This window comes from Vombatus ursinus, unplaced genomic scaffold (genome assembly GCF_900497805.2).
Source record: "Vombatus ursinus unplaced genomic scaffold, bare-nosed wombat genome assembly UNPS02000749.1, whole genome shotgun sequence".
Taxonomy (NCBI): domain Eukaryota; kingdom Metazoa; phylum Chordata; class Mammalia; order Diprotodontia; family Vombatidae; genus Vombatus; species Vombatus ursinus.
Window position 1 is genome coordinate 7,976,756 of NW_020940527.1, and position 25,921 is coordinate 8,002,676.

Consider the following 25,921-nt stretch of genomic DNA (forward strand, 5'->3'; position numbering starts at 1 on the left):
AAGGTCTTCCTTTAAGGGTTTCGGTGTGGTAGAAGGGAGGAGCTAGAATATCTGGATTAAAGACCATCTGAGGAAGTATAATGTCCAAAGAGGCTGGCATGATAGATAGATTGTAGTAAAGTCATAAAGGATTTTAAAAGCTAAACAGAAAACTTTATATTTGCTCCTAGAAGCAATAGGGAGCCATTGGAGTTTAATGAGTAGGAGAGAATAACATAGATCTACTCTCAAAGAAAACCTCACACTAGAATGTTAGCTTCTGGAGACAGCTGATAAGTACAATGGATAGGAGCACTGGACTGGAGTCAGGAAAGACCTGAGCTCACATCTAGTCCCAGATACTTACTGGCTGTGTCACCCTGGGAAAATCACTTAACCTTTCTTTGCCCGTAGTATCCTCAACTGTAAAATGGGATAATAATAGCACCCACCTCCTAGTGTGTATCTATATATACACACATATGTACATTATATACATACATACATACACACTCACACACACACACCACACACACACACACACACACACACACACATATATATATACACACATACATATGTATATATACTCATTCCTTATAGAAATACTTATTTCCTCACTCTCTTCTTTCCCTTCCCCTCTTGAGGGCAGGTACTTTTTTGTTTTGTTTTGTGTGTGTATTCATGTATTCCCTGTGCCCAGAATAGTGCCCTATACACAGAAGCTGCTTAATAAATGGTTGTTGGATTGGCTGATAATATTCCACCCTACCTCTTCCTACCCCCTAGGCAATTAGAAATTGGCCTTTAGTTTCTATGAAAACTTAGGCACGCGTATTTGCTGTCTCAAGACTACTTTGTTCAAGAGGATGCCCTAATAGATTTGAGTATAGAAAAAGACTCTAAATCTGTCCATCAACTCCCAACTCTAAACTCTATGCTTATATTAAATTCCTTTTTGCCTTACAAAATAATTACAAAAGGGTCAAGCAGTCATCAGCAACAGAGGATTAGTAGGGACTTCTATGACCAAGATATTGCATGTAGTACTGGGGGAAGGTCAAAGTAAATATGAGGTCCTGGACCTCAAGGAGGTATACATGGTCACAGAGCACTACAATACAACAGAAGCCACGGTGTGGTAAATGCATGGGAGAGCTACAATAGGCAAGGACGGTACCAAAGAAGAGGGGCATTACTTCCAGTTGGGGGCATCATGATGGGCATCATATAAATGGAGTCTGATCCAAGCCTTGAAGGACAGGTAGAATCATGACAGGTGGGCAATCAGTCACAGTGTGTGTGTGTTGGGGAAAGAGGGCTGGGTAAATAATACGACAAAGTAAAGTATGATTCAAACATCTAGCAGGAATGGACTGTGATGCCAGAACTTGGGGGCTTTTCTTGCTCTTCTCTCACACACTTCATCTCTGAATTCCCTGCATTTTCACTAACTATCCTTCATGCTTCAAATGATCTCCTTCCTTACCTGAGACTCCCAGCTGCCCTGGCTTTCTTCATGGATCTTCTACAGGAGTCTTCCCAACAGCTAGTGCCTTTCCCCATGAGACTACCTTCCAATTACACTGTATATATTTTGTATGTGCATAATTCTTTGTTCGACTGGTGACCTCTCCTTCCTTGGAATGTGACCTCCTTGAGCATAGGGAGCTTGTTTTTTTCCCTTTCTTTCTATTTCCAATGCTTAGCACAGTGCCTGGCACACACTTCATAAATGCTTGCTGATCAACTGATTGAAAGAATTAGCCTTAGGAGGAGGGTCAGAACCTCACTCCACATTGGGAACACTATAGATTTCTACTTAAAAACACACACACACGCTCTTCTGAAATACAAAATAACTTGGCTGGCCATCAGTCAGGAGAAGCAAAACTGCCTTTTTCTCAAAGGGGAAATAGAGAGAAGTGGAGGGAGCCCAAATTGTTGTCTTCTGAGAGATGACATTCAAACTTGGCAGATTTTCCATCTTTTCCAAAGGTTACTTTCCCAGGTGTTTGGTGAAGAGCTACTGCCATCTTGTGGCCAAACTATGTTCCTGCAGCTATTCACTCAAAATGCCCTTTACTATTGCTGAACCTAAAAAAGCCGAGGTTAATGACAAGAACATTACTTACCATTTGGAAGTAGTTTGGGGTAGAAGGCTGGAAAATAGGACAGTTGGACTATTGCTTTTCTTTCTCCTTCTCTCTGTGTTCAATGACCCCACCAAGGTTATATCTTAGACTAAGCAATTTGGGGTGATCAATTTGGGGACGGGGACTGACCCACGAAAGCCACCAGGAGAATGTGTCTTCTTGGGTACTTACCAAATGTATGAACCCAGCTGCTGTCAGCCATGTGCTGATAAATATGGAGAGCAGATTCACCAGCTTGATAGAATTACTGTACAAACCAAAACACAAAGACAGCGCTTTTACAAATAGAAGCTGGCACTGGACTGGACTGTAAGTCCTTCTCACAAGCAGCCTCTGCCATGACTATAAAGCAAGTCCCCTCCCAAAGCTTCCACTCACTGACCCTTTCACAGTCCTGGGGAGAGAGGAAGGGGGCAGACAGAGAAAGAGAAGGAGGAGAAGCTTCGAGTTCGGAAAACCAGAGAAACAATCGGCCAAGAAACTCCAGTAGAGGAATTGGAAACTTGGTGATGGCACTACTTAATTCCACCAGATTTCTCTTTTTGTTTGTTCCCAATGCTGCCATCTTCCTCTAGCCCATCATCTCTTCACTTGGTATGATTGTAGTAGCTTCCTACCACCACTGTGCTCTTCCTTTAATAATTATTTTATAGCAATTCACGGCATTGTGAATACAGTCAGGCTTGTAGTTAGAAAGTCCTAGTTAATCCCATCTCTGACACTGAGTAACTTTGGGGCCCTGAGTGAGTTGCTTAACCTCTTCAGGCTTCAAGCAACTACTTAGGACCTCATAGGTGGATCGCAATCTAAGTTGGTGCAAAGAGTTCCCATACCAGGAGTTCTCTATCCTGATGAAATTGCAGATGCTTCCCATTCCTTTTTATTGGGTCATGTCCCAACTCAGAATCCTTCAATAGCTCCTCAGAACAAAGTTCAAACTATTCAAATTGGCTACTTGACTATCTGGCCAAAATCGGCATCATCTCCCATCAATACTGGACGTGAACTGCCTATTGCAGACTAACAGCTCTACTGCCTATAACCTGAATATACTATGCGCTCCCCTCCATCTGGGATGTATGCTAGAGACATCTGGAATACTATTCTCACCTCCTTTCTGCCTCTGAGAGTCCCACACACAGCTTTTCTAGCCTAACGTGACCTATCTGTTCTGTGAATTACCTTATTTTTTAAACTACTCATTTGGTAATTAATCACATATTGCCTTGTGACACGTTGATTTTCTGGTCTTATTGTTGGCGCTCTGTTGTTCAGTCACGTCCAACTCTCTGTGACCTCGTGGACTTTCTCCATGGGATTTTCTTGGCAAAGATGCTGGAATGGTTTGCCATTTCTTTCTCTAGAATGTCAGGAAGATGAGTCTTCCTCTACCTACCTGTCCTTTCTAGTCTTACTTATCTCTTATGTTATTAATTCAGCTTTTCCCATGTCTAAGTCTATTCCCTCTAACTAGATTGCAAACTCCTTGAGGGAAGGAGGTGTTTTAGAGCTTTATGCATCTCCCATAGTGCATATCCCATATAAGGATAGAGAGTAGGCCTGTAGTTTCCTTGGGATAGGAGACTCCTGGGTTAGGAAGCTCCCTCTATCAATGAAGGTTGTCACCCTTGGACCGACATAAAGTCTCACAGTGTTGCCTAGAACACGAAGAAGTCAGTTGCCTAGAACTTTAAGAATCTCAAGGTCATATAGGGGGGTCAAAGGAAAAACTTGAACCTAGATCTTGCTGGCTTGGAGACTAGCTTTCTACCCGCCCTACTGAGCTGCCTCTTTACCTAATATACAATAATATATCAATTAACTCATCCGTCTCACTGTTCTAATCTTTCGGATATATTTGCTTGATTGTAGTTCCAGCATATAACCCCAGAGGCAGTTGGGTGGCATGGTACAGAATTGTCAACATGCAGCCCACAAGCCACATGTGACTTGGATTGGATTGGATTGATTGTGGATTGGATATTTTAAATAATGTAAATTTAAATATTTTAAAAAATAAATATATTTTAAAAATAAAGAAAAATACAATAAAACATAGGTAATAATAATAATACGTGACTTTCCAAGTTAATATGTGTCCTACAGAGATCTTCATGAATGGTTTAGTGGCCCCCATTTCCATTTGAGCTTAACTCCATTGGTATAGTAGATAGAGTTCTAGACTTGGAGTCGGGAAGACTTGAGTTCAAATCCTAGCTAAGATATCCTCTGGTTACACAGTCACTTACATTTTTCAATCTGTTTCTTCCTTTTTTAAATGAGAATAATAACATCTACCTGCCAAGGTTGTCATGAGGATCAAATGAGATAATATATATAAATTACACTGTGAAACTTACAGCACTGTGTAAATGCTCATTATTATTATAACCATGAAGAGATTAAGACTTGGACGTTCCTATGAATGTCAACCAAAAGGACATCTAGATGCCAAGTGAAAGATACAGCATCCTGGGTGAATTTGGACCAGACAAAAAGGGCTGGAATGTATCACCCTGAGAGTGAGAAAAAGAAAACCCCTGAAACATTTACCTCTTATATCCAATAGAGCAGAGAACAGGGAAGGAGATCCCATTGGTGGACAGATCTATTCATGGGATCATTCCATTCTGAAAAGTATGATGAGAACTAATGCTCTAAAAGGGACTGACCATTGGGCAAGCAGGTGAGATGTTGCAGGAGCAGGTACTCACCTGTATGGCTCCAGGCTCATGGATGAGCAAATAAAACCTTAGGAGTAGGACCCCTTTTCAGTCTCTGCTCAATCACAGAAGAACAGAAACTATAAGAATTAAATACCACCAAGGCAGAGGGAGCTTAGTGTTCTTAGTCACATGTTGAACCGACTTCACTCTGAAATTGTCTTCTGGCTATAAAAGTCCAGAACCAAAGGCATTTCCCAAGGACATTCCAAGGCTGCTACCAAGAATACTTGGATCCAAAATGGTTCCTTGAGAATTCTCAGTTTCTCAAGGACACGAAATATTTCTTTTAATGTTCTGTCTCCTAAAGCAAATGTCTGAACCTACTCCATCTGAGAGAGGGAGCAGAGACCATGCAGTAACTCCTACACGCTTAAGCCATAAATATGACATGTATATTGGGACTCCAGGTGACACAGTTGATTCCCACCTCAGATCTGGGTTTATTTTGTTCAGTATTTCACCTGCCTATATCAGACATGGTATAACATGGAAACAGTCCTGCTACCATCCCTAGCTAGCTTCCATACAGGGGACTGGATATAGCCATGCTGACAAGGAGGTGACTTTTTTTTTCTTCCTATCTCAGACTCTCCTATGTCCAGACTCCTGGCTACCCATGACACTGGAGTAGCTGGAAAACCTCAAAGGCCCAAGGTACTAGAGAAATCAGATCATTGATAATCCTGTTATCAATGGAAAATTCCAGCCTTGATCTTGGCCTTTAGGCTTGGGAGGAGGAGAGAGACTGGGAAGGAGATATGGCAGAGTGCTTTGAAAGGGGTGGGGGGGAGGTTGGGGAGGGTGGATTCCAATTTTCCCTGATATTACTTTGGAATTGGAAAGTAAGGAACAGACCAGGAGGAAGTAGCTTAAAAGACAAGGCAGAGAAACAGGGGAAGCAAGGTGCTGAACAACCTTCCTTTTCTTAGAGGCTGTATTGGATACCACTAAATTTTTTTTAAGTTCATTCATGACAGCAGTCATAGATCCATGAAGACTAACAGTAACCAAAGGCATTTTCTTTCTGAGGTAATGGGGTTAAGTGACTTGCCCAGGGTCACACAGCCAATGAGTATTATGTGTCTGAGGCCAGATTTGAACTCAAGTCCTCCTGACTCCAAGGCAGGAGCTCTTTACACTGTACCACCTAGCTGCCCCAACCAAAGACATTTTCCAAGGGCATTTTGATGGTACCACCAAAAACACCTGAATCCACAATGGTCCTTGAGAATAGCACCTACCTTACAGGGTTGTTGTCAGGTTCAAATGAAACATTTTGTGTAAAATACTTTAAACCTTAAAGCAACATACAAATATTTGCTATTATTAGAATTAAATTATTATTACTATTACTATTAGAAAAGGTTGCTTATGACCTCATTTTACAGATAATGATACTGAGACATACAGAAGGGTTAAGAAACTTCTCTAAGGACAATCAAGTAGTAATTAGCAGAGCCCAGATTTGAACCTGGATTGTCTGACTGTGAATCCAGGACCCTTTCAAACACACCACACAATAACCAGCTTCCTTGGTGGTTTGAAGAAATAATCCAAATAAAGCAATGATGATGATGATGATATTTATTGTTGAATTGTACAGTTGTGTCAAACTCTTTGTGACCCCGTGGATCAGACTGTTCATGGGGTTTTCTTGGCAAAGATACTAGACTGGTTAACCATTTCTTTCTCTGGTGGATTAAGGCAAATAGAGGTTAAATGACTTGCCCAGGGTCACACAGCTAGTAAGTACCTGAGGGCGGATTTGAACTTGGGTCTTCCTCAGGTTCAAATGCTTCCACACCCAATGCTTGATTCACTGAGCCCTCTAGTTGCCTCCTAATATTAGTAATAGCTAGGATTTATACACTGCTTTAAGGTTTGCAAAGCAATTTACAAAGATTATTTCATTTGATCTTCACAAAATCCCTGGGAAGTGGATGCTATTATTATTCCCACTTTTAGAGATAAAGAAATTGAGGCAAACAGGGTTAAGTGACTTGCCTAGGGTCACAGAGCTAGTAAGTGTATGTGGCCAGATTTAAACTTAGGAAGGTGAATCTTCCTGACTCCAGGCCCAACACTCTATCCACTGTGCTACCTAGCTACCAAGGAATGAGGAAGTTTGGATTCCAGAGCAAAACTACAAAAGGTATATTGTATTGAGGAAGGGGGGCTATTTTAATTGGTACACAATGTGCCCTGAAACTCCAAATACCCACTGGAGACTAGATCAATGCATAGACTAATGAATGAGCAAAATAAATAAATCTTTCTTTTTTAGGGATGTGAGTCTGCCCCAAATAGATTCCAATACCTGTTAAATACATGGTGTGGAATTGTGCCCTACATAGCTGGGGTCCAGAATTTTCTTTTTTTGCAGGCAGTAGTCCCTGCCTAGTTTGGTGAGTCCCTAGTATGCTATCCTTAGTTTCCCAAAGTTGCCTTAAAGTTTAGTGTCTCTATAGCTCTATCCTATAGTAGAGAGAGAGAGAGAGAGAGATGGATGGATAGATGGATAGATAGGTTAACATATATAATATACATTCACACATACATACACGTCAGAGCCTCAGACTAATCTTGAGTTCAACATGACTTTGCAATCTCCACCAATGAGAGGAGAGCACTTAATTTCCCCATTCCATTACCTTCACTAGTTCCCAAGAAGAATGTCACATTTGGAGGTCACCTGATTTAAATTCATTCCCCTATGCTGATGGTGCATTGAGTAATAGGCTGGCCTTAGTGCTAGAAAGATGTGTATTTAGGCAGTCTCTGACTATAATCAGTTGAGTGATAACAGACAAATCTCTAAACTTCTCAAGGCCCTAGGTCACTTTCTAAGATGGTCGGTTACATAAGAGTTGATGTTACGGAAGAGTTATATAAGCATCTCTCTGCATCAGAGAGACAGCATAGGACACTAGAAAGAGAACTAGCTGTCAAACAAGGGGACTTGATTCAAATCCCACCTCAACATTAAAAAAACCACTTCACCTCCCTGGGTCTGATTTTACTCAACTATAAAATAAATAGATTGGACCAGATGGTCTCTTAGATTTCCTCCAACCCTACATCTTTTCTCATGAGAATGTTCCCACAAAGAGAGATCTCTACATAATGAAGTCCTAAGTCCAGACCTTTCCTCATATATACCCACCCTCCTGCCACAGCCAAAAATAATTTCCAATTATGGCATAATAAACTTTTTAATGAAAATGGCCTATATTTTTATGGTACAGGAAAACATTTTTGGTGCAGAATAAAAATGTAATGGGTAAGATTATAGAAAACCACTTGTGTGACCTTGGCAAATCATTGACTCCCTGGGCCTCAGTTTCCTCATCTATAAAATGAGAAGTTTGGAATAAATGGCCCCTCAGGACCCTGCAAGCTCTAGGGTTATGATCCAATAATCTTACCATCTTATGGCCCCTGGGAAAGCACCTGGGTGGCAAGCAGTCCAAGAGAAAAAGGGGAAATGGGCAAAGCAAGTAACCTGACCCCGGAAAGGTGGGTTCACATTCATGAGTCTCAAGGAACTTCAGTCATCCCAGTTCTAAAGATGAGTGAATGATGTCTCTCAGAGAAGAAAAAAGGAAATTGGGAAGAAATGCAACAGAAATGCAAGAGGAAGAGGTCCTTCAAAAGAATCAGGTGCATTGCAGGTAGGTCCTCTGAGGAGTGCTTTAAAAAAAAGATTTAAAAAAAAAAAGGCTAGTGGATTTGTTTCTGGAAAAACAAATAGAAGAGAGGAGGCTGAGGACAGAGAAAGGAATTTGAGGGTCAAAACCACCAAGCCCTTCAGGGAAGACAAAGGAAGCATTAGCAAGGTTGTTCTGAAGCTCACAGGATTCTTTGAAGGACTCTAGGTAAGTGCCCATGAAGGGGCAACATAGCATAGAGGACAGAAAGCTGCCATCAGAAAGAACTGGGTTAGAGTCCTGTTTTTGGCACATACCAGCTACATGACCCTGGGCAAGTCAATTAATCCTAAATGCCCCAGGCGTCTCCCCAAGTTGCAAAGTAGGTGCTGATTTGTAATGGTAGAGAAAGTTTCCATGACATGAATTCACCTATATCCATGAAATCACAAATTTAATCTAAAAGAAACAGGAAGAAAAGGGAAATTTTTTTGTTTTTTTTTTTCTTCCCATCTAGGACCCAAGAATGAGAACCTGACCTTAAGAAGATCAAGAATTTAGAGGCTGAAGGAGTTAAAGACCAAGTAAAACCAAAAAGGACCAAAGCAGCTTTGTGGCCTAGATGGGGATAGGATTTCTTTAAGAAAGGCTAGAAAGAAGGATCTGGAAAGCAGTTAAGAAGATCAAGAAGCATGGGAAGAAACTTGCTCTATAAATGGGAGTGGACAACTGCTCTGAACCTTATAATCATTCAGGGTCACATGAGCCACTGAGAGGTTACAAGGCTCCCCCTTTCCTTTCTTTGACTGACGATGGAGTCAGGTACCATGCTCTCAGCTTTATTGATGCAGGTATCTTGGAATGAAAAATGGGTCAAGAAAATACATTCTCTCAGAAAAGTTATTTTTTTTTACCTGTACTATGCTAAATATCTTACAAAATTATACAATATAAGCTCCTTGAGGGCAGGGAATGTTTCCTGTTTATTCTTGTAACCACAGTGCCTAGCATAGTGCCTGGAACAAGATATTTAATAATATTTTGTTGACCAATTGACCTTCTTGAGGGCATGGAGTGTTTTCTGCCTTTCTTTATGTCAACAGGGGGCTTAGCACAGTGCCTGGTATACATTTAGTCATTTCAGTCATGTCTGACTCTTCATGACCCCATTTGGGATCTTCTTGGCAAAGATCCTAGAGTGGTTTGCCATTTCCTTCTCCAGTTCATTTTACAGAGGAGAAAAGTGAGGCAAACAGGGTTAAGTGACTTGCCCAGGGTCACACAGCTAGTAAGTGTCTGAAGCTGGATTTGAACTTGGGTCCTCCTGACTCCAGGCCCAGTGCTGTATCCACTGTGCCACTTAGTAGATAGTAGATGCTTAATAAATGTTTATTGACTTGAAATCTAAATAAAGGGGAAATGTTCCAAAGGATAGTGAGTTTTCTTTGCCTCTTCAAGTCCTAAATTTATCTATTATTTAGGATTTTATTGTCTAGTATTTCCAAGGGGTCACATGGCTCAGAAATTAATTATGGCTTGAGTTAGCTGCCTAGGAAATAAGGAACCTCAACCAAACTGTCAGAGAGTCTAAGGTTCACTTTAACTCTTCCCACCAGATGGATTATCTTTGGTATTTAGACTAAGCCTCCAATAAAGTCCTCCCCAGGTGCCTTGCCATGGCATAGAAAGGAACCCATGTTCTTAAAAACTCTAACAGTAGACTAAAACCTATGGAGTGTCCTCCCAAGCTAGGGAAGGTTTCATTCATGGATTTAGAGCTGGAAGGGACTTCAAAGGTCATTAAGTCCAATCTCTTCCTGTTACAGGAAAGGAAACTGAGGCTGAGAGAGGGGCTGAGTGACTGGCCCGTGGTGATATATTGAGTTAAGTATCAGATGTAGAATTTGAACTCAGGTCCTGACTCTAAGCCTAGTTCTGTATGCACTGCACCTACTATGCGCTGCCTGTCTATATTAAGAAACACTCTCTTGTCCAAGTAAAAGCCTAAATTAATTGAGAAAAGCTCATCACCAGAAGATGATGTCTTGTTTATTCAATAGATCAACAGACCATTAGGTCAAGAGATGATGGCTTATTTATTTATTCATTTATCTATCTATCTATCTATCTATCTATCTATCTATCTATCTATTTATTTATTTATTTTTAGCCAGAGTAACTTATGGGAAGCTTCCTTGTCTTAAGCGGAAGAAGGTTGGTAATCTTCATTAAGAGGATCTATGATGTTTTGTCCTTTGCCATTGACTTTGGACATCACATTGATCAGCTAGCTGGGTTCAAAGTGATGATTCTGAACTCTTAGAGGACAAGGTATGTGGCTTTTTCTTCTCACCTCAAGAGTGTGCCCCCACAGAACATCGATGACTCCTATAATGACATAATGTTCTACACATAGTAGGTGCACAGAAAATATTGCTGACTGACAGCTGGGGAAGCTTTCAATGGAAATGCTGTTGGCAGTTGTCTTGTGTTAATGAATATTAAATAGAAGGCTGATAATAACAGACTTCATGGTGCCAGATGTAGAAATGAGACTAAGAAGAGTGTGTCCCAACTTCTACCCCTGCATTTCTAGGTCCATTCAGGTCCTACTTTAAAAAAAAAAAAGCAAAATGGCAAATTTCAGATTATTTTCCTCATTTATCCATTGCATATGTATCTATGATCATTCATATCTGGTCCACTAGAATGCAGCCTAATAGAAAAGCAATTTCTATTATAGCCTAAATTTAGAAGCAGGATTAGTTAAAACAGTTGATTGTTCTCTGAGCTTTTCTGAACATCTGGATAAAATCCTCTGCTCAGACCCACCCATTAGCTGCTGGGGTTTGGTTGTTAGTCCAGGTAATTCTACGTAGGTAGCATCATGCAGTCAAGTGGTGTCACTCTCAGACATCTAAATGTAGCCAGCAATATAACTGCAGGGTTTTGTTTGTTGTGGTTCAGCCTTTTCAGATGTGTCCAACCCTCCGTGACCCCATTTGGGGTTTTCTTGGCAAAGACGCTGGAGTGGTTTGCCATTGCCTTCTTGAGCTCATTTTATAGATGAAGAAACTGAGGCAAACAGGATTAAGTGACTTGCCCAGGGTCATACAGCTAGGCCTCCTCTGTCTGATGCCAGATTTGAACTCAGGAAGATGAATCTTCCTGATATCAGGTCTGGCATGGTATCTACTGCATGACCCAGCTGCCCTAATTGCATGTTGGAACTGAATAAAATTTAATTGAAAAACATTTGACAAAATGAATAAAAATACAATGGAGTATAAATAATGTTAACATGTGGTTTTCTAAGTCAAGATGAAGCCTGCAGGGATCCTTATGTATGGTTTAGTGGTCCCACTTGTTTGAGCTGGATGCCACTGATGCAGTGAAGGAAGTGTAGTAATCAGAAAGCTTTTGAGTCCTGCTGCTAACAGGTCCTAGATAAGAGCTTCTGAGCCAGTCATTTCATTTCTCAGTGCCTTAGGCACTGAGATAAGGTTCTAAATTTCAGAAAATTTGCTGATCGCTTCTGGAGGAAGGAGTTTCCACAAAAGCAGTTCTCTATTACAATGAAATTACTGGCCCACAGTCACATCTGTATGTACATGTATGCATGTAAGTATACACAGATGTTAAACACATATTTAAAATACATCTGTTCCCACATTTACTGCAAGAATTCTTAATGTGGGGTCTCTGATCTTATTTTCTTAATATTTTGATAACTGTATTTCGACAGAATTTATTTTCTTTCTAATTCTGTGTATTTGATGCATTTAAAAACATCCTAAGAACGGAAACCCAGATTTAACCAGGTTGTCAAAGGGGTCTATAACACACAGAAAAAGGTTAACACCCCCTGACCTGCTGTATCAATAGAATTTTGTCTATATCCTAGCATTAGGCCATGAGACTATTCAAAAAAACACATTGGATTCTCATTTACTCAACACCCACTTCAAAAAGGGAGAAAGAATGGAGCCTGGATACCATAAGTCAACGAGTTTGACACCAATTCTCAGACAAATTCTAGAATGTATTTTTAAAGGGACAGTAAGTGAACATCTAGGGCAGCTAGGTGGTGCAGTGGATAAAGTGCTGGGCTGGGAGTCAGAAAGCCTCATCCTGAGTTCAAATCTGACCGCAGACACTTACTAGCTGTGTGACCCTGGTCAAGTCACTTAACCCTGTTTGCTTCAGTTTCCTCATCTATAAAATGAGCTGGAGAAGGAAATGGCAAACCACTCCAATATCTTTGCCAAGAAAACTCCAAGTGGGGCCACAAAGAGTCAGGTGCGACTAATCAGCTAAACAAGTGAGCATATAGAAGAGGAGGCAGTGATCGCAAAGAGACACCATGGCTTCATCAAGGATGGGCCATTCCAGACTAATGTCATTTCCCTTTTTAAGACAACAATGCTACTAGAGAAGAGGAATATTGTAACTTCAGTTGATCTTGATTTGAGTGAGTGATTTTATAAAATCTCTCAGGATTTTTTTATGGAAAACATGGAGAAAGGTGGGCTAAAAGATAGAATAGGTAAGGGAATGTAGAACTGCATGAAAAGCTGGATCAAAGAGCCTCATTAAAGGTTTGATGTCAATGTGGAGGAGGGTTCCACCCTCATGAAATCCCAGAGGCATCTGCGGTCTTTATCATCTTAACATTAATTGTATAAAGGCATAGATGTCCAAGCTTATCAAATTTATAAATGGCACAAAATGAGGAAGGAAGACTGGGAGGCTGCCTGATGAAGCTTTTTAAACTTTTATCTTGCTAAAGGGAAAAGACTTGATGTGGTACCTTGAGAGAAACTGAATGTTGGTTTTCACTCATAAAAAGATGTCATCTGCTATTACAATACTGGCTTGAGGGGATTGGCTGTGATCTTTCTCTCTGCCAACATATCATATCTATGTCTTTGAGTAGTTATTTTTTGTGCTGTTAATAAATTGTATATTTAGTGATTTTATTACTTATTTGATTATATAAGATTAAGGGATTTAATTTATAAAGAAATGTGAGTAATTACTATTGGGAAAGCAGGTTTCTTCAGTCTACTAAACAAAAAAAAATTTGGTGAGCTGGAATAGGGACTTGAGTTTACATTTGTAACTAAAGAGAAAGAAAATTCACAATTAAAAGGAAAGAGGCTGCTATTTTATCATTTAATAAGAAAATATGTATATATCCTTAGATTATTCAGGAGCTTAGGATGATAAGATTAAATATGTGAATGGGTCATGCAGGCTGAATAGTGACTTTTAAGTGAGGCTTGTTGACCCAGGTACTACATTCAAGGAGTTATTAATTTAAAAGACATTTTGTTTCAAAATATATATGCTTATCTAACAACTTATATAGAAACTTATTTTTAAAGCTAAAAAATACATATATTATTTCTTCTAAGTTTTTTTTTCATAAATTAGAGGTCCTAAATTATGTCTCTAACTGGCAGGTTGTTTGTTTTTAAATGTGTGGGTACAGTTTCTGAATGTAGTTGCATTATAATAGAGATCTAGGTCTATATGTAATATGTACACATTCATATTTTTTGTTGAGTTATTTTTCAATCATGTCTGACTCTTTGTGTTTTTGGGTTTGGCTTGGGAAAATAACTGGAATGGTTTACTCATTTCCTTCTCCAGCTCATTTTACAGAGGAGAAAAGTGAGGCAAACAGGGTTAAGTGACTTGCCCAGGGTCACACAGCTAATAAGTGTCTGAGGCCAGATTAGAACTCAGGAAGATGAGTCTTTTTGACTTCAAGCCTGGTACTCTATCCACTGTGCCACCTAGCTGCCCTCATTCATGTGTGTGTGTGTGTGTGTGTGTGTGTGTGTGTGTGTGTGTATACATAAACACAGGATTACAGACTTTAGAGTTGGATTGGACTTCAGAAGATATCTAGTCTAGACTTTATGGATAAAGAAAATAAAAATAAGAGAAGTGAAGTCACTCACCCAAGATCATATAGATAGGAAACATCAGAGACAGGGTTTGAACCTGCTGTTTCTGAGTTTGTATACACATGTAGGCATATATGTGTAGCCTCTCAAGCACATGTGATAAGGAAAAAAAATTTGTAACCATTACAAATATAAAAAGCAACACTAACTCTTATATATAAAAAAGAGTTAGTATGTGATCCCATGACTATGTTTTAAACTACTTTGGAATAATGGTGATTTACACAGAAATACACACTCCACAGTGATATCTAGTCTGACCTTCCCTTAGGCTACTGAGCCTATGATGGGGCAGAATGGTCTTGTGAAAAGAATACCAGCTCAGGAGTCAGAGAAAGGTGGTTTAAATTGCAACTCTGATGTTTCCTACCTGTGTGACCTTGGAAAAGTCACCATCTCACTGGGCCTCAGTTTCCTCATCTGTAAAATGAGAGGATTGGACTAGAAGGTTTGCATGGCCTCTTCCAGTACAATTCTGGGAGCCCCTCTGATTAGTTATCTGAGCTTAGAGAAGCTAATTCATTTCTCTGAGCTTGGACAAAATGGGGATAATAATATTTGTATTACCTATATTACAGGGCTGTTATGAGAATCAAATGGTATAACCTATGTAAAGTGCTCTGTAACTCTTAAAAGCACTGTGTATAGATAGCATGCATGTGTGTATATCAGTAAAAATAGTTTTCGGAAAGCTAATTCTTGGAGAGGAGGGGATGATCATTGGAAATTGTGACCAATTCTAAAATTATATGTTTGACTTTGACATTCATAACATGATTATGGGGGTAGCAGATTCAGTTCTCTAAAAATAGCATACAGACACTAATATTAAAATAACCTACAAGTGGAATTTCTTGAACCCACACAAAAACAAGGATAAGGGGGAAAGAGTACACAGCTTGCTGACTAGGGGGCCAGGATAGGAAACTGAGAGGCAAGAATTTAAAAATCTACTAGAAGCAGAACTATTTTTTCCCCAGTTGGCATGAGCTGACACACATACTAGCAAATAATCAATGGTTTTATTTGATAAACAATTTGGTTTCCCATTTTATCCAGTATTACCTAAGTATAATTTTTTGGAGACCTGTGATTTCATTGGTATAAAAAATTCCTAGTGAGGAAACCCCCTCTATCAATATAGATCAGCAACTTCTTTGTAACTTAGAGTGTTAGAAAGTTCCTTGTGGGGAGAGCTGGGTGGTGCAATGGATAGAGCACTGGCCCTGGAGTCAGAAGAACCTGAGTTCAATCTGGTCTCAGACATTTACTAGTTGTGTGATCCTGAGCAAGTCACTTGGCCCCGATTGCTTCCCCAAAAAATGCTACTGTGGACACTGAAAGTTAGACTGATTTGGTTAAAGTCAATCCCTGTCAATGTCCGCACCTGAACTCAGGTCTTTCTGACTGAGATTAGCTAGATATCTACTGCACCATACTGTCTCTGGGTTAAATGTGAGGACCAAAATAACACATTTTTCTCATCTTCCTTGTCCCCAAAGGTAATTTAAACTTAAATATTTACAAATTTCCAAGCTTCTGGAGGGAGGGAGGGGTCCAGTTTTGTTGTTGTTTTGTTTTGTTTTTTTCAATTTTAGTCAAAGTACTAGAAAACGTCATGAAAAGAAAAAAAAATAGCAAGGGCAATATCCTGAGTCAATAATCCACATGGAGATAATTCAGATTAACTGTACTGTTTCATTAGAAAATATAACCTTTGAATCAGAGAAACAGATTCAGTTCTGGCTCTAGAATGATTATTTTCTAAAATCCTGAGTTTTGCTCAGCAGATTCAAACTTATTTGGGCAATGGGGCAAAGGTCAGATGGCATTATACAGCCCAGTTACATAGGATCCAGTAATCTGACTTTAAAGGTAGTAACCTTGCACACACAATGGATGCCTTGTGTATAAGCCTGGTGCTGATGGCACAGAGGAAATCTGTCTCGTTATTATCTGGCTCCTTGAATCCATATACACTCTGGCCACCTTCCTACTGTCTTCTAAATTCTCTTTCATAGTACTACATTTCAACTTCATGAATCCATGGAAAATTCAAAGTGGACATTATCAACTCTCAGTTATTTCCTTTGTGTGTTATCTTTGGTGAGTGGTGGTGGGTTTTTGTTTGTCTTTTCCTTCATCTAGAGTGGATTATTTTGATTCCCTTGTCTGGTAAATGTGCATATGGACTATTTGTATCTGACCTGTGGTAGAGTCTTCTGAGCTCGGATTGGTCTGATCAACCACAGTCAGACACACTATACTTTGACCTCAACATGGTGATGCCATTTTGGTCCTCTTCAAGAACAAAGGACAGCAACTACCACATAGGGTTCCTACTTTTATAGATGTATAATACAATTTATAAAGAAATCCCGTAGTTTTTCAAAAGTGCTCAATAGCCCCAGCCTCAGAGCCCTTAGCAGATTCTCCTTTTCCTTTGCTTTCTAAAAAGAATGCTAGAATTCACTAAATTCCATCTACCCCCAAAATGGTATTTTTTAAATATAGTTTTGTCCATCCTAAGTAGAAAGCCAGAGACTTCCCATGGTTCTTTAAAGCTTAGAGCAGTTAGAGTTCCAACAGGGAGAGGAGATTGCTCTTCTTCTGCAAAATTATTGGTTCACTTTATTTCAACAGAACTTAAGCCAAGGTCAGGGAGAAGGATAATAGGATCATAGATTTAGGGCCAGAAGGGCACTTGGAGGTCATCCAATCAGACCCATCATTTTACAGATGAGAAAACTGAGGCCCAGAGAGGTTAAGTCACTTGCTCAAAGTCATATACCTTAGAAATGGTATAGTCATGATTTAACCTTGGCCTTCTGACCCCAAATCCAGTACTCTTTCAACTACATCATGTTACTCTTTACCTAGCCCCAAAGATCACTAAAATAATGAACTTCAACAATAGGCATATATGTAACAGACCACATAGTAGGCCTCCATGCTGTTGTTTGGTATCCATTCTCTTTGGGGTTATATTTACCCCAAAAAATCCTCTTTCCTGATAAATTAGTTGATTACACATTAGAGAATATGATGTCCTCTCATTCCTACTGGGGTCACTATAAAGCCCCCCTTAGTCCTTGCTGCTCTAGTATGCCCATGAATGCCCCTATCTAATTGATTAACTCCTAGATCAGCCCTTCATTTAATCAAAAGAATCTTAGAGACTTCGGAGCAAATATTTGGCTGATTGTAGCCTTTCTCTGAATGTCACAGCAAATACTGCCTCTTCTTCTCTGCCCATTCCCATCTACAGATCCAAAAGAGGGCTAGCTGTTAAGAGTCTAGGAGATAGGAGACAGGAATCAACATTTAAGCTTTCCCCTAAAGGTAATTCACAAACAAAGCTCAAGGGGTCTTGCTGGAGGAAAAATGAACATCAAAAATATACTCTTAAATAAAACAACTTTCTTTTTGCAGAGAGGGAAGCTTGTGATTGCCTTCCAAAAAGACGCTGCTTTTCTTTTTTTGAGTAAGTTTTGATTTTTAATTCAGAGATGTTTTAGAATGTGGTGGCAAGAAATTCCTAATCCATTAAGCATGGGTTCTCCCCATTCATTAGGTATCACCCATGTTAAATGGGGCAGCTAGGTGGGACAGTGGATAGAGTGCCAAGCCTAGAGTCAGGAAAACTCATCTTCCTGAGTTCAAATCTGGCCTCAGGCATTTATTAGCTGTGTGACCCTGAACAAGTCACTTCACCCTCTTTGCCTGAGTTTCCTTATCTGTCAAATGAGTTGCAAAAAGAAATGGAAAACTACTCCAGTATTTCTGCCAAGAAAACCCTAAATGGGGTCATGAAGAGTCGGATATGACGGAAAACGACTAAACAACATCAACAACACATAAATGGCCATAGCCATTCTCTGTGTACCGTCTCAAGGTACATAATACAACTGATGGAAAAACTAGTGACTGCCAAGATAATAGTACATACACCAACTGTTATAACGAAATAATAATGACACTAAACATCAGATGAATTCGGATTAATGGCAATGGATAATCTCAAGAAGATGGAAAGTAGTAAAACTCAACTTTTTTTGGAAGTCCAAAAGACTTTTGGGAGCTCTGAGTCTGGGTCTACTATTAAGACATTTTTTAAAAATGGTGTTTCTATTACTGTATTTTTTATCCAAAAAAGAAATAGACAGGCAAGGAACTATGGGTACCCAATGTAACTGGAAGCTACATGCCTGTATTGCCGTTAGCTGGGGAGGCTGACATTGCTGGATCACTTGAGTTTGTGAGTTCTGATCTGCCATAGGGCTAAAGCTGATCAGGCATTTGCAGTGAATCAGGTGAGCCACTCAGGAAGAGTGCACTACCAGGATGTCTAAGGAGGGCCACACCTGCCCAGATCAGAAAAATGGAGCAGGGTAAAGCTTCCATGCTGATCCATTTGGGGTTTGGCCTGTGAGTGGCCATTTCTGAGTGATAGAGAAGGCTACTTCCAGTCTGAGTGTTATATGGAAATCCAGCCTCAACAATCAACAAATAAATATTTTTTTAAAAAATACATATGTAACTGGGAGCTAGTATAGTATAAGGGAGAGAGCACTGGACTTAGAGTCAAAGGACCAAGGTTAAAAATCTCACTTCTGACATTTACTACCTGTATGACCTTAAATAATTTTCTTGACCTCTCTGGACCTCTATTTCTTCACCTGTAAAAAGAAAGGGATGAACCAGATGGTTTCTAAGGTTCTGTCCAGCTCTGAATCTGATCCTATGATTCTCTATATTTTCAGACTTGATGTCTTTGTCAGTTCTGTTACATGGGAGAGTTCAATCAAGGTAAGGGGGATATGCTGGGAAATGGTTCTAATTTTTTAAATAAAAATGCATTAATAAAAACATTTTAAAAGAAAAATAGACAAAAAGAATTCACTAGCTGCAGCCATGTTCGAACGCATACATTCCTCTGTCTTTCACCCTGAAAGCTCTGATTGAGGAAAAGACCCCAAATCCTGAACTTTTCTGTCTTGTTGTACTATCTCTATCCTTTCCAGTATCTCAGATTCTCCAACTTTTTTTTACTAGATAGTATACCTGTAAGGTCACCAAAATTAAGGGCTCTAGGAGATGATAAACTACCACCAACTGGATATTTACAACTGGATGACAAGTGCTGGAATGAGGCGGATCCATCGCAATGAGTCAGCTTACCTTGTTTTAAGGATATTCAGAAACTGCAGAATTTCTGAAAACTGTATCAGCCTGAGAGCTCTCAGAAATCTCAAACCTGGGAAGAAAGAAATAGAGTTGCATTATTTTTAGGGGGTCGTTTACAATGTACTCACTGTGCCTGCTGACTTAGGTCTGCCAAGGTCAATGGGATGTGAAGTAAGCGATGGGTGAGACATCCAATACCTTTGAATCGTTCCTTCATTTTGAATCCTGACTGAGTTGAACCTCACGTTATTAAATTGTCCAGGTAACTGACCAACAGACGTCCTGATACTGAGGGGAAAGCTTCACAGTCCTTGAAAAGGGAGTACTGCCTGAGAGAGCCCAGCCCAGCCCAGCCCAGCTTAGCAAATCATCCTCAGATATCTGACGCTGCTTGCAAAGAACTCTTCCCTAGTTAGTCACCCTGGGTGTATGGGAGGATTTTCTCTCTGGAACAGCAGTGAGGATTCTGACAGATTAGAGCAACCTCAGTGCTAAGAGCAGATTATCAGGACATCTTATGTCTTTCTCATTTTGATGGATTGCTGAGTTTATTATTATCATTATTACTTTATTAATGTTTCCATTAGACTTGACTAAATGGGTTCAACTACATAAGACAAATTTTCTTTTCTGAAATTTATTTCCCATCTTCTCTGCCTCTGGTCCCACAAAATCTGGGATGATAATGCCCCATTAACTTAAACATTAAAAAAAATTTCTTTCCCTTTTTATCTCCTCACTGGTAAATTTCAGTTGTCTTTGTTTGAAAAAAAAACCACAATATTTTCCTTAGAATATGAAAGAAAGTATAATAGCAGAGGCATAATTAGTAATTTTTGCACCTGGGACAAGAGGCAAGAAAGTTGTCTGTGGGTAGGAAGTAGGGATAAAAACCTTGACAGGTACACTCAAGGTCAGGGGAAAGGAGTTCTCCACAAGGTCATCTGATATTTTCTAGTCCAAAAAACACTTATTAAACTCCTAATACATACAAGAGGCATTGGAATATAGTAGAGAGAAAGTCAGCTCTGGAGTCAAGGAAGACCTGAGTTCAAGCCCGACCTTTGACACATATTGATTATGTGACCCTGGGGAGGTTGTGCAACCTCTTAGTAGCCCCAGAAAATCCTTTATGGCTTTAAGTTGTAGAAAAGTTATAAATCTACATTGGTAGAAGAAATTCTTCACCAGAAGTTCCCTACATACATGAAATTTTGCCTGATTTTTTTAAATGGGCAAAGCATTGCATTGTCTATCAAATATACAAAGATGAAGGGTTGCTGGATTGGCAGACTAAGGACTCTAGGTTCAAATCCTAGCCCTACCATTGACTATCTATTTAACTTTGGGCAAAGTCTAAATTTCTTCAACTGTAAAAATGGAAGTGTTGGACTAAATAAGGGGTCCCGAACTCAAATAGAAAGAGATCCCCCAATAGCCATATGTTGGCTTAGAAAACCACAAATGAGCATTATCTACACCATATTGTATTTTTATTTATTTTGTTGAGCATTTCCCAATTAGAAATTAACCTAGTTCTGCCAAAATTAAAGAGTTTTGTAGGATATTTTATATGATATGAATTGGACATCTCTCCTGGAGATGATCACTAAGGTCCCTTTCATCCCTAAATTTATGATCAATGCTTGTAAAAGAGATTACATTCTATTGGAGGAAAAAAACATGCAAATAGATAACTATATGCATAATTATTTCAGGAGGAAGGAGAGAGTGTTTCAAAATAAGGAGAAAAGGAAAGGCTTCCAGAAAATAGCACATGAACTGGGCCTCAAAAGAAACGAGAAATTCTAAAAGGTTGAGGTAAGGAGGGAGAACACTTCAGAAATGGAGAACAGCAGGATAAAGAGGATTGATTTTGGTAAATATCCATGAGTAGGGCCTAGGAGATAGATCTGGCAAAGGGGACTGAGGAGTGGTCAGTGAGGTGGGAGGACTGAAAGAGGAAGAGGAAGTGGTTTCACCATAACCAAAGTTGGAGAGAGAGTTTAAGAAAGGGTTGAGAAGTGAATGGGAGAAGAGGAAATAAAAGTCGAGAGTTAGGGGCTGCTCTTCAAGGAGTTTTGCAATGAAAGGGAAGGGAAAATACGTGTGCACATCTTGTCTTTTTGTTAAGTAACTCTGGCTATTTTCTGGCATCCAAGGATTATAAATAAAATATATACATCCATCAACTGAAAAGAGTTAGACAAATTGTGGTACATGAGTATAATGGAATATTACTGAGCTGTATGGAATGATAAAACATTGCGAATATAAGAAAGCATGAAAAGACTTATATGAACTGGCACAAAGGGAATTAAACAGAAGCAAGTATAATAGAGGATGAGACAGTGAGGGCTCAGTCTTTGTAGCATAAACAATATTCTCTGCCCGCTGAAATCTAACCTATGGAGGGAGGTTTGAAGATTTTGCTTCTGGGCTTCTGGGAGGGGTCCTTTCCCACTCTTTAGAGCATGCCCAGGTATCCTCTGACTACCTCTTATCAGTTTACTGCATGAGGATGGAAAGCCTTTTATTGGCTATTGAGTCAGGACTGAGTGTGTATGCATAAGGCTCAAACCAATAGAACTCTCTCTCCCCCATGACTTTTGTGTGAGGAGGAAGAAATGATGTGGACCTCCAGATGGAGAAAAAGGTTGTGTTAGAGGTAGCTGCAGATGCTGCTTCACTAGCTTCATTCCCCCTATCTGGACCACCAAGTAGCTATGAATGGATAGTATCTAGATTTCTGATATCTTCATTGTATCTAATCTTTCCTAATCTTAGTATTCAAAATAGAATGGGATAGATTACAACCTTGTTAGCTTCAAAATGACAAAATATCCCAGTCAAATCCACAGCCACTCCCCAAGAGGAGCCTGCCCTGAGGAGAGACCCACCCAAAGAAGAATTGAAGTGAATCAGCCTGGCCAACCAAGCTGACCTGTACTACCAAACAAGGGAGTGATTTGTCTATCGGTCCTCCCACACCCAGAAGGAAACTTGTTTTGAGGAATGTTGGAAGTCACCATTTTAAGTGTGATTCCACTCTCCCCAAGGACCAAGGTCATGAAGGAGGTTGGGTATCTGGATTCAGAAGTTTATGTATTTTGGTTTTTGCTCTTAACTTCTCAGAAGATTGCCTTTGCAAAGGTAATTGATGGCAATAATACTGGGGATATATTAACTGGCTGTAAATGCTGGGGAGATGTACCAGATTGGGGTAATTTACCCAATAGATAAAATATGTACTATATATAATAATACAATATACCCAATCCCTTAATGTAAGGGTGAACCCATATTCCCTTTCCACCCCTGCCAAGTGCCATTCTTATCCATGGTGGAGATTTAAAGATTAAGCACACTTATCATGTCTTTCCTTTCTCCCCACCTATCCCCATCCCAACCAGGGCTTTAGAACACTAACCAGGTAAGGGTGGAAGGAGAATGGTGGTGGAGGACAACTGAATCTCTTTAGCATCAAGGAGCTCGGAGCATTAGCAAACCCATCCCTTCACCCTGAACTCCTCCCATGCCCAGGGTACCAATGTGGGGCCTTTAAAATTTGTTCATTGCTGGAGCAAAGAACCAATCTGGTTACAGCCACAGAGATCAGTACTCTGAGGGAACAGCAGAGAGACGACAAAAGACAAGGAAAACATGCAGCTAGATAGTGGATAGTGTTCAGTCTAGAGACAGGAAGACCTGAGTTCAAATTCATCCTCAGATACTTATTAGCTCTGTGACCTTGGGCATGTCACTTAACATGTTTACCTCATTTTGCTCATTTGTAAAATGGGGATAATAATAGTACCTACCTCCTGGGGTTATTGTGAGGATCAAATGAGATATTTGTAGGGCTATTAACACAATTCCTGGAACATAGCAAGTGCTATATAAATGATAGCAATTATTATTTTTAGTGATAAAAATAATAATAGAAAAACAGCCATAAAAAGGTTTTTTTTAGGTTGAAGGGAAACATTTTCCTATAAAACATTTTTCTTGGTATACATACCAAGATATATACCATATATTCATATATATACATATTTCTCGTGAAAGTTAATTTATCATAGGATAGAGAAATGACCTCTGAATCAGGAAGCCCTGGATTCAAATCCCACTTTTACACATACGAGTTTCATGACCTTGCAAAAATTCCTTATCCTCCCATTTTCCTAGGCAACTCTCCACAGCCACAAGCTACAGAGAATATCTCCTCCTGCACTGGCACTAATAGTTCCCTATATCAAGGCATTTGCAGGTCTACTACAGAAAAAAAAAATTCTGGCATATGAAGTAAGGAATATTACATGTCAGAATCATGAAATTTTAATGGCTGTAGTGATTTCTTTGAGTTATTTTCTAAAGATATGTACTCAGAAATGGAAAGGCACAAGCTTGCTTGGGCAAAGATTTACCTTTTCTCTAATCTTAGCTTGGTTTTTTCTTGGAATTCACAAAACATTTTCAAGGGAAAGTGGTCCAATATTAATTGGGAAAATTTTACCAAAGGGATGAATAGCAGAAAGTAGAAATAGTCCCAAACAAAGAGATTTAAAAGGAAAGGAATATCTGTAATTTTGTTGATACAGAACACATTTCCACAGATTAATACTCTTATGCCCTAAAAACTAATGATTATGATGAATTCAGAGAAGAATAGGAAGACTTACATGAACTGATAACAGAGTAAAACAAGCAAGACTGGACAACAATATGCACAATGACTACAATAATGTAAATGAGAAAAAAAAAACTAATTGAGCTGCCTCCTGTGTCACTATAATGCCTCAGCTTAGCTTTGGGGAAGAGGTAAAAAAAAATTACCTTCTTCTCTTCTTCACAGACATGGGAAACTATAGGTGTGGAATATTGCGAATACTATCAGACTCAACCAATAATGTTGGTTTTACTAAAATGCTTTTTTTTCTTTTTTCTATCTTAATTTCTGTTACAAAGAGGGATCCTTGGGCAAAAGCATGAAGGAAGGATATATTCAGAAACTGAAAATAGTGTAAAAATACGATATCAGAAAAAATAAGACTTTTTTTAAAAAAATGAAACAGATTAAGAGCAGGGTAGTGCCTAGTTTTAGGTCAAAAAGCAAATTGATGGCAGATTTAGGACTGGATTTCATAACCCCTAATTCCTAGAGCTCATTTTTAGTAAAGCCAGAAGCTTAGCTATAGGTCAGCAACTACTGGAGGGTGAGAGTGAGAAGAGGGTTATGAGCAGTTGCCATGGAGACCCATTCAGTGACTGAGGAATGTGGAGCAGCAATACTTGCCATGCCAGTGGCTGGGTGATTGAGAATATATGGTCCTGAGGTCCAAGTTATTGACAATCTAAGTGGACATTCATACTTAGGAAGTCTTTCTCATACAAAAGTGTTTTATTTATTCTTAGCATCTGAAAGCTAAATATAAATTAAGCTAAAGAAAATAATGTCTACTATTGAACAAGGTAAGAATGTTCTTGATAATGTTGGAAGGGTTGCAGAAAGGCAGGCACTCTAATGTACTATTGGTGAAGTATTGAATTGGTCTAACCATTCTGGAAGACAATTTGGAAAGTGATTAAAATGTCCATACCCATTAACCCATGGATCCCACTATGACATATGCACTCTAAAGAGGTAAAAGATAAGAATAATCCCCCCTACATGAACCAAAATATTTATAGTAGCACATTTTTATTAGCAAAGAACTAGAAACAGAGAAGATGTTCACTAGTGCACTGTAAGAAATTATGGATATGATGAGTATAGAACAGAATGCAAAAACTTAAGTGAACTGGTGCAGAAAACAATGACTAAAGCAATGGAAATGGAAAGAACACCAATCTAATCAAAATAGGATGCTGTGAAATCACAATAATCAAGTCCAACCTAAGCTTGTTCCCAAAGAAAAGCTATGGGAAGGCATTTCTCTCCATACTTTGTAGAAATGGCAGACTACGACCCGGAAGACTGAAAATAACGGCAGACCTTTTCAACATGGTGGTTTGACTGAAATTGTTCCCTCTCATTTTTTTTCATTCTTTGTTATAGGAGATGAAGGAAGGGAGGTATATTTTAGAAAGTGTAGGTGATATAAAAACAAAAAGTCTCAATAAAATTTATTTTTTAAAAGTGTACCATATGATGGAGATATCATCTGACTAGCTGATGCAGCATGGTATAATAGTAATAATAACAAGAAGAAGAAGAAGAAGAAGAAGAAGAAGAAGAAGAAGAAGAAGAA

At 39.3% G+C, this 25,921-nt stretch overlaps 1 protein-coding gene across 5 annotated transcripts in view; it reads right to left on the bottom strand.

The window, feature by feature from the left end:
* Positions 1-25,921, bottom strand: part of KCNMA1 (potassium calcium-activated channel subfamily M alpha 1) — a 907,067-nt gene that overhangs the window by 274,370 nt on the left and 606,776 nt on the right. For all 5 annotated transcript variants that reach the window (XM_027858884.1, XM_027858875.1, XM_027858865.1 and 2 more), the window contains exons 6-7: positions 19,665-19,740; positions 2,307-2,382 (exon numbers count right to left, since the gene is read on the bottom strand). In XM_027858884.1, the coding sequence (XP_027714685.1) occupies positions 2,307-2,382; positions 19,665-19,740 (152 nt within the window). The remainder of the gene's footprint in view (positions 1-2,306; positions 2,383-19,664; positions 19,741-25,921) is intronic.